Here is a 10,337-nt window from a genome sequence, read left to right on the forward strand (position 1 = left end):
ATTCTCGAAAACCAAGGAGGAACACCGGGGGCACGTCCGCACCGTCCTCAAACGCCTACAGGAGAACGGCCTTGTCGTACGCTTCAACAAATGCACGTTCGGTGCGGAGGGAGTAGATTTCCTTGGTCACCGCGTATCCTCGCGGGGTAAAACCCATGACAACCAAGGTCGACGCCATCAGGAAGTTCCCAATGCCTACGACCATCCGCCAACTTCAGGAGTTCCTGGGAATGGTCAATTACTACAGGCGCTTCATCCCCAACATCGCACAAACCCTGTCACCCCTCGATGACGTCCTGAAAGGAAAAGCAAAAAAACTCGAGTGGGGTTTGCCCCAGCAACAGGCATTCGCTCGGACGAAGGATGCCCTTGCGAATGCCACCACCCTGGCTCATTTCGACAACAACGCGCCCCTGCGACTAACGACCGACGCCAGCATCGTCGCCTGTGGGGTTGTGCTTGAGCAACTCGTCGATGGTTCTCCTCGACCGCTGGCATTCTTCAGCAAGAAATTGAAACCCGCCGAAACAAGATACAGCCCCTTCGATAGGCAACTCCTCGCCGTCTACCTCGCCGTCCGCCACTTCAGGCACATCTTGGAGGGTACCCCCTTCACAATCGCGACGGACCATCAACCCCTCGTACACGCCTTCACGAAATCGACGGACGCATGGTCCTCCCGACAACAACGTCATCTCCCATCAATCGCCGAATTCGGGTGCACCATACGTTACATCCCAGGAAAGAAAAACACAGTCGCGGACGCCCTATCAAGGATTGAAATTGACGCGATCCACCTGGGAATCGACTACGCCAATCTCGCAACCGAACAACACACCGACCGAGAAGCACAGGATCACTTGACGGGGCCATCCGCGCTCAAGATAAGTGCGATTCCCCTCGACCCAGCAGGAGTAACTATTCTTTGCGACACCAGCACGGGCCGCCCACGTCCCTGGGTACCAGCCTCCTGCAGAAGAAGAATATTCGATATCATCCATGGACTTTCACACCCCTCAGGACGCACCACCGCTCGCCTTCTGTCTGAAAAGTTTGTCTGGCCAGGGATAAAAAAGGACGCCCGGGAATGGGCGAAGTCAGGCATCAATTGCCAGTCAAGCAAGGTCAGCCGTCACACCGAATCGGGGGTAGGCGATTTTCCCCAGCCAAAAAGATGTTTCGGCCATATACACATCGACGTCGTGGGACCATTGCCCCCTTCTGGATCTGCTCGCTACCTACTTACGATCATCGATCGCTCCACAAGGTGTTTGGAGGCATCGCCGATGACCGAAGCTACGACTCAAGCATGCGCCGAAGCCCTCCTGTCAAGCTGGGTGAGCAGGTTTGGCGTTCCTGACGACATCACGACTGACAGAGGCCCCGCTTTCCTCTCAGAAATATGGCTCGCTTTGGCGAACCTGATGGGGACGACGCTCCACAGCACCACGGCATACAACCCCGCGGCAAACGGCATGGTCGAAAGAACTCACCGCGCCCTCAAGGCGTCCCTGATGGCGAGCTGCACCGACGGGGACTGGAAATCACGACTTCCTTGGGTACTCCTCGGCCTTCGCACCGCCCCTAGCGCAGTCGGCAAACCTTCGCCCGCCGAAAAGGTCTACGGGGAAGCGCTCGCAGTTCCTGGCGAATTCTTTCCCTCATCAACCGACGACACGCAGCTGGATCACCTAAGGGACATCGCCAGGAAGTTCAGGCTGTGTCTCAAAACTTACCAGGACAGAAACAAGCACTTTAAGCCAAAAAACCTGGATGACTGCAGGTACGTTTTCGTCCGTGTCGACGCTCATCGACAACCATTGACTAGACCTTATCGAGGTCCCTACCGGGTAATTAAAAAGACAACGAAAGCCTTCCTTCTCGACGTCCATGGCCAAGAGGACTGGGTCTCAATAGACCGCGTGAAACCAGCGTTTCTCGAAGGAAGCGACACCGCCTCCGCCGGACCTGGCAGATCCAGAGTTCCGCCTCAAAACAAGCCGCCCAACGAAAGAAAAATCATCAAACGATGACAAGAGGAAGAGATCCTTACACCGACCGCTAGCGCGCCCCTCCGTTCAAAAACAAGAGGAACCCTCCGACGCCCGGAAAGATACGTAGATTGATCATCACCCCTCTACGCCGCCCGATGTCTTGGGGGGGAGTACTTGTAAGGACACCGATCCCTTCGTCGTCCAGAAAACCGACAAATTACTTATTTATTTGAATTCTCTTTTCGCCACACTGTGGTTTCCCATGTATATATATTCCGCTCCACCAGAGCTACATTTTAACATATGTATCATTTCATAGCATGTTTCTGTTAACCCATAATTCATATATTTGTAAGTGTAAGAAAACACATATATTTTGGCGGGCACTTCAATCTGATTTGACGCCAGCGTCATCCTACCTTTCCGTCCGCACCTTGTAATATACTCCCGTGCACATTCGAATAAAGTATCAGTTGATCTTGGTGACGCTTGTCTCACTGTCCTTACAATAGAATACCCTACAAAAAAAGACGTTTTGTGACATACCTAAAAAACGAGTGAATTTTTCTGCATTGTTTGGCATCTTGTTCTAACAGCGCCTTTTCAACACGCTTTACTCTATCCTTATGTGGCATTTTGTCGGCTAAAACATCGAAAGATTCGCCACAGTTGTCCGATCAGCGATCTTCCTGGCTTCTCGCTGGCACCTCTGTTGAGTGCTTACGAAGGCGCGGGAAAATCTGATTTTCCGCGCCTGAAAAACTTCCCAGGTGTCCGACATAACGAGGTGGCTTGTGAAGTCAATCAGCTCATGTTTATAATCATTACCGTGATAACTGTGTCATGACAGTTGTCTACTTTTTAGAATATAGGCTACTAATTCGTTTTTTAATGGTCTCAAGAAGGCACCTTGAAAACTCAAAAGGGCACTTTCAAAATTTGAAGGGGGGGGGGTTAGGACGTCGTTAATCCTCCCCCCCCCTCTAGATCCGTCCTTGCTATGCCCCTTTACAGTCCTTTATGCTATTCAGCAGCACCTCATAGAGCCATTTAAATCCATTTCATATCAGTTACCCAATGAATTCAAACAAGAAACTAATCTGTTTCATAGAAAACCAGAGTATTATGGTACACTAACGTATTACAAAATTTACTCTCTCTCTCACCCTCTCGGTTTCATTGTAGTGTATTACAGGGCAATGTAACCTAGGAAATCAACTACTTTTTCTTAAAGAAAAAATTACGATCTCTTCGAAAATAACACTCGTTCCCGTCGCAAATGAATAGTTTCAGAAATATATATACATCTATATCCTCCGATAATGGGGGACCCCCAGTGGGAACTCGGGGTTTTGGGTGGGGAAAACATACTGGGGAATCGAGAAGAAAAGGCTTGTTTTACGTTTATATAAACGTAAAACAAGTCTTTTCTTCTCTATACATTACCTTCTTGTATGTATTCTAACCGGAGGAAAATACAAAACAGCATAACTGGATAAACTTTGGAGGAGCCGTTTCAAAGATTATTTCATGAAAAAATACAGTAACCAGTGCTGCCAACATCTGATGTAGATCAAATGTTAGCATTCCATGCTAACATTAGCACCCATTTGTACGTACGTTCGTGCATACCAGTTTTCGGTCTGCGCAAATATCACTCGCCTTGCGCAAAAGTTTTCCCCCCTCCCCCAATTACTCTTTTTATTATCGTATTATTACCTCATTTTATATTCCCATTCAATATTATTTATCATACATTCCATTTTATCTTCCTCTATTGGGTTTATTTGTTTGGTTATTTCCTTTTCTCTCCCCGGTTTCACATAAATACTTGCTCTGGACTAGTTTCCCTATCCAGTTCATTCACGGTAAAATCATCTCATTTTATATTCCCATTCAATATATATATATATATATATATATATATATATATATATATATATATATATATATATTTATATATATATACATATATATATATATATATATATATATATATATATACATATATATATATATATATATGTATATATATATATATATATATATATATATATATATATATATATCCACCGATAATGGGGGACCCCCAGCGGAAACTCAGGGTTTGGGGGGGGGAGAACATACTGGGGAAATGGTATATAATGGTAAAATAAACCTTTTCTTCTCTACACGCTATGTTCTTGGACGTATAATAAATCCATGGAAAACTGCACAAATTATCTATATCCTATACTAACCGTGTATTCTTATTTATTCGCTGATATTCTAGGGGTCGGTTGTACTCGCTCCCGTTCGTTCGTAGGTACACACCTATTTTACTAATAGGATTACTTCTTTCCTTATAACCTCTCCCCATTTTCCCCCACGTCATTCAAGTACTAATAACCACGACATTCAAGTATTCTACTTGACCTCACCCTTCTTATACTGCATGTATCCTTCCTTTTTTTTTTTTTTTTTTTTTTTTTGTAATACCCACATGCACATATTACGTTTTATACAAGAATTACTCATTTTCTTATTAACCCTCCTCATTTTTACGCACAACATTCAAGTGTTCTTCGCGATCTGACCCTTCTAAGACCGTATGTACCAATTCTTTTATGCAGTACCCATATGGGCATATTTCGTTTTATCCCAGCCATTCTTCTAATACCGTATGTTTATGTAATACCCACGTTGTCATATTATTTTCTACCAAGTATTCAAGCATACTACGAGTCTTTACCTCTCTAATAACGTTGATATTTATTCGTTGATGTAATACCCACTTGTATATTTCTCTTTGTTCCCATGACCTTTCAACTGTTTTCTCCCTTATTACAACATATCATTTTATTATTCTCTCCATTTTAACTTACTATTTTTCCTTCATACCTATTGTTATTACTTTATATCACATCCTGTTGTCATGTAAATACTGTCTCTGAACAAATTTCCCATGCAAGTTCATTCAAGCTTATTTTGTAGACTCCGTTCTGTTTCCGTTAACCAATCACGTATCCATACGTATGGAAAGTTTCCACAGGGGGGTTAATATTTCTCCTTCCCTTTTCTTATCTCTTCGAGTGCTCCCATCAGTCCCTTCCCTGGCCTTTTCCTTGTAAAGCCATTGTCCGTGTTAAGCCTTTGTTCGTATTCTCCTCCTTTCGTGTGCTATTATGGAACTTCCTATACAAACATGTAATGGTTGTAGCTATCCGTACTTATAAGCCGGAGGGAAGTTTCATGAAAATTACCATTGTAAATCTGATGTAATTAGCCCTTTTGCCTCTACCCATCGCCACCTCCGGTACAGCAACAGTTGCTAGAAAACCCTGAACCTACGACGTCCCGACCATAAAGTAAGTCATTGTTTTTACTTTTAAGTTTAATACCTGGTTAGTGAATGCCATTCAGTATTGAAGTTATATTGATGTTAGCTTGCGCGGCTCAACATGATATGTTTATTTTTTCGGTGAGCGAAGCGAGCCCACAGCGGAACATAAACCATTATATTTAGGGAAAAACATTTTGAACAGAAAATATATGTTTTCGTGTTGTAAATAATGTGATTTCCCCGAATTTAGCTTCATTTCATCGCAACCAAACAGAACAGCCAGTTCGACTAACTTCTTTGTGATGAAGTTAGCCGAACTGTTTGTTCTGTTTGTTTGTGATTGAAAGGAAAGTCAAATTCAGTTAAATCACGTTATATATATTTTATGTTCAAAATGATTCCCTGATAGTAAGTAAAACGTTACCATTATTGCTGGTATTTGTTTTATTTTACTTTCGCATGAGCAACAATTGCTATTTATTTTTTAAATTCTAATGTTTTTTTTCTTTTTTTGATCGCTAAAAACATTACATCACTGCTCCTATGTTCTGACAAGCGGTACTTGTTAAGCTGCGCTCAAAAACCCCATGAGTCATTATTTCGGGAATATTTTTTTACTTTTACATTAACATGAACAACAATAGCTATGTGGGTACTGCCTGAAAGACTTGTTAATACAAAAACTACATAAATTTTCCGCTTTTACGTTTCTTTACTCTTTCTATACCCCTTTACAGTCCTTTATGCTATTCAGCAGCACCTCATAGAGCCATTTAAATTCATTTCATATCAGTTACCCAATGAAATCAAATACGAAACTAATCTGTTTCATAGAAAACCAGAGTATTATGGTACACTAACGTATTACAAAATTTATCTCTCTCTCTCTCTCTCTCTCTCTCTCTCTCTCTCTCTCTCTCTCTCTCTCTCTCTCTCTCTCTCTCTCTCTCTCTCTCATATATATATATATATATATATATATATATATATATATATATATATATATATATATATATATATATATATATATGTATATATATACATATATATATATATATATATATATATATATATATATATATACACACACACAACAATGACAACAAATGTAGCCGTTCCTAGTCCACTGCATGACAAAGGCATCAGACATGTCAATTCAAGTCTGGGGTTTGGCCAGTTTTCATCGCCATTATGTATTGGCGATGGTGGGAGATTTTGGTCTGATTCCTTATATCAAACCAATCTAGTATGGGTGGCCTTAAGTAGTACAGCTTTGATGATCATGGAGATACACAAACCCATTCACCATTTCACCACGTTAGGTATCCCCATTCAGAAAGGTACACACACACACACACACACACACACACACACACAAACACACACACATATATATCTATATATATATATATATATATATATATATATATATATATATATATATATATATATATGTTTGTATGTATATATAATGTAATGTATGCGTATGTGTCAACATTAAAGTTCATAAAGGTTATTTTTTATACAAATGAGATATTTTCTTAGATATCTCTTAACTAACGAATCTCCTGAAAATTTCGGGCATATAAGCGATTATTGTAAATTCAGTTTTATTTAGATAACAATTATAATAGCCATTTTAAATGTATTATAACTAAATGGAATAAATATGCAAATAAAAAGCTTAACGAATTTACAAATGTGTTAGAAAATCTCCATGGAAACACACCAGTGATAACCATCCAGTAGTAGTAGTAGTAATAACTTGTCTTTGAAACAGCTCTCCAATTCATGCCACATCCATATGAGTTCTAATCCAATCCAAGTAACCTAAAGAAAAGGAAGAAAATATTGCCATGAAAACTGTTTTACTTATGCGATGTAAGTTGGTGAATTTTCAAAATATTTACCAATATATTTTTTTCAGAAAAGGAAGAGTGACCTACAGGGAGACTTTAAATAGAGAACTCACGTGTGACTCGTAGGAAAACGGTGGGGGCTTTTGGCTTGCAATATTTAATGCTGAAAGAAACAATTCCGATTTGCTCCGTAAAAGTTCCATGTTGGTACATCAATGGGCCGCCCGAATCTCCCTGTAATAGAAGGTAGATCCATTAATATCTAATTTCCTTGATACTATTCATAAACTTACATCTGTCATCCACATACAAAGCAACAACAACAAATGCAATCATTTTTAGTTTACTACAGGACAAAGGCCTCAGACATATTAATATATGTTTGGGGTTTGGCCAGTTTTTCATTATCACACTGGCCGGTGCGGATTTGTGATGGTGGGAGATTTTCGTCTGATCGCTACGTATACCGGATTATTTCATAAATTACCTATTTACAAACTACAAGAGATCACTGACTTCTTACCTGACAAGTGTTGCCGTTACCTAAAGTCTGGTTGTTGGAAAGAGTACAGATCATTTTATCACTGATCGCTTTAGGATTAGGATATTTCTTCTTGCATTCTTCAAAGGTTATTGTTTTCATCACAGCTTCAAGGAGAACAAGTGAGGACGAGTTTTCCATACCTAAGAGAAAAAGAATAAACTTTTAGAGGCTTCCAAGGGAAAAAATCTTTTACCTCACTTTTATACTTCTAAAGTCTGAAGCGTAATGCAAATCAGGACAAGGATCTTTCTAAGTTTAGAAAGTTTTAGAAAATACAATGATGGGTATGTATCTGGAAACAAATGCAAACCCCGCCAGTGGTAACTCAAGTAAAATATCTATTAGAGAAAATATAAAGTTATGCCTGTTTCATAGACGAAGTAAAGCATCCATTTTAATCATCATCATCATCATCAGCCGTTACTAGGCCATTACAGTATAAAAGCTCAGATTTTCTTAACTTGTCAATCCGTCGTCTTCTCTTCCTTCCCCTGCTTCATATGTAATCTCTAGGGACCCATTCTGTTATTTTTAATGTCCATCTATTGTCTGTCATTCTTATTATATATCCTGCACCTGTCCATTTCTTTTTGTTACATGCTGGAATATCCTCTACTTTAGTTTGCTCGTATCCATGTTGCTTTTTTTTTTTTTCAGTGATATTTGTATCATTATTGTTTTCCTAGATCTTGAGTTGTAACGATCTTATGAGCTTATGTTCTAAAGCTTTAGTAAGGCACTAAGTTTCTGATGCATAAATTAATACTGGTAAGACCATCTGGTTAGAAAATGCTTTTCTTTTTAGCGAAAGTGGCCTTTTACTTTTCATAATTTCAATTTGTTTACCAAAACCTCTCCATCCTCCTTTCAATTTCATTATCATGGCCTGGGATAACCCTTGCTGTTTTTCATAATTATGTATATTCATTTACAATTTCTAGAGGTTCATCCATAACCCTTATTTGTTGTCTCTACATTTTCATAAAAATTATCTTAGTTTTACTCATATTCATTCCTACATTTCTGTTTTCTCTATTCAAGTCTTCTATCATCTTTTTAAATTCTTCCTATGGGTCATTAAATGAACCTATGCTACCTTGGAATCTTGATAAAATTGTTAAGGTATTCTTCATTAATGTTAATTCCTACATTCTCCTAATTAAAACGTTTAAAACTAATTCTAGGCTCGCTATAAATAATTTAGGAGAGACGGGTTCTCCCACTCTAACTCTTTTCTCAATCAGAATTTTCTCACTATTTTTATGTATATATCTTCAAGTGTTCAAACATAAGATTCATCTATTCCTTATCCTTGAAAGGCTTTCATTGCTGCTGAAGTTTTGACAGAATCTAAAGATTTCTCATAGCCAATAAATACCATACATATGGTTTGTCAGTTGTTGAAAATACCTTGTTCCAGAGTTTGCCTTCAATCTTAGCAGTCCTTTTATTCGGCCTAATATGATCTTTAAAAATATTTTTATTTATTACTGAGAGTAAACATATTGGGGCAGTAATTTTTCAGGTCTTTCGCGTCTCTCTTTTTGTAGATTAGTATAGCGATAAAGTTTTTCTAACCTGTGGGTATAGAGCATTCTTGCAGACATTTTGTGTAAAGATCAGTGAGTGTTATCATTATGAAATCTCCTCCATCTATTATTAAATCAATTGTTATGCCATTTTCTGCTGCTTTGCTTCTTTCCATGCCTTTATTACTTTCTTTACTTGTCCTACTGTTACGTTAGGTACAGGCTTAAGTGTTTCTTTATTTCTATTAGTAAAGTTTTATCTTATATAAAGTATTGTATAGAAATCTTCATGAATTTTTATACATTCATCTCTTTTGTTGATATTTCCATTTACATCCTTTTAAGCAAATATCTATGGATGTCCAGTTACAAGTATTCTTTTCATCAGGTTGATGCTTCTTCCTTTCTTTAGTGTTTCCTCAAATTTTGGTCTGATTGTGTTTACGAATGTCATGGGTTTTCAGTTTGTTTATGGTGTTTGATAGTTCGGCTAATTCCATATCATCTCTTGGATTTTAACCTCATTTCCAATCTTTTATGTTTCAGGTTTTTGGTGTTTTCTGATAGTTTTCTTTGTTTGGGAACTTTTCCACCAGTCTCTTGTGCTGATTCCAATACAAATTTTGTTAAATTACTATTCATTTCTTCTTTACTTGCTTCCATTTCATTGTTTAGCTGCGAGTACATATTTCGTATTGCTAAAATAAACTCATCAGATATTTTTTTCTTTTACAGAAGTGTTTATTTTCTTTCTTAAAATCAATTATTCTCTTTCTTTCCTTAGATCTACACAAACTTTGTCTCTCATCATTCTATGATGGCTTGATTTGAACTCGTCTAATACTGTTATATCTTCAACTAAATTAACTTTTCACTGAAAATCAAATATATCTTGTTTTTCGTGTCTCCATTTGGGCTTCTCCATGTCCATATTTTACGTTCCATTTTCATGATCTGTAGAAAGTTTCTCTCAGAATATTTCACAAGCATGTCTTCATCATTTCCTGTGCCTACTCCACATTTACACAGTGCCGATTAACCCCTACCTCGCTTTTTATGCGGGGGAGGGGTGTGGTTGGTCTACGGTAG

General features: G+C 38.8%; 1 protein-coding gene across 1 annotated transcript in view; it reads right to left on the reverse strand.

The window, feature by feature from the left end:
- Positions 1 to 5,270: 5,270 nt before the first annotated feature.
- The window catches only part of LOC137656482 (chymotrypsin-like protease CTRL-1), a 6,395-nt gene continuing 1,328 nt past the window's right edge, over positions 5,271 to 10,337 (reverse strand). Inside the window, exons 3-5 of the mRNA XM_068390657.1 lie at positions 7,699 to 7,859; positions 7,289 to 7,409; positions 5,271 to 5,374 (exon numbers count right to left, since the gene is read on the reverse strand). Of these exons, the coding sequence (XP_068246758.1) occupies positions 5,271 to 5,374; positions 7,289 to 7,409; positions 7,699 to 7,859 (386 nt within the window). The remainder of the gene's footprint in view (positions 5,375 to 7,288; positions 7,410 to 7,698; positions 7,860 to 10,337) is intronic.

The sequence above is a fragment of the Palaemon carinicauda genome, chromosome 17 (assembly GCF_036898095.1).
Source record: "Palaemon carinicauda isolate YSFRI2023 chromosome 17, ASM3689809v2, whole genome shotgun sequence".
Classification (NCBI taxonomy): Eukaryota; Metazoa; Arthropoda; class Malacostraca; order Decapoda; family Palaemonidae; genus Palaemon; species Palaemon carinicauda.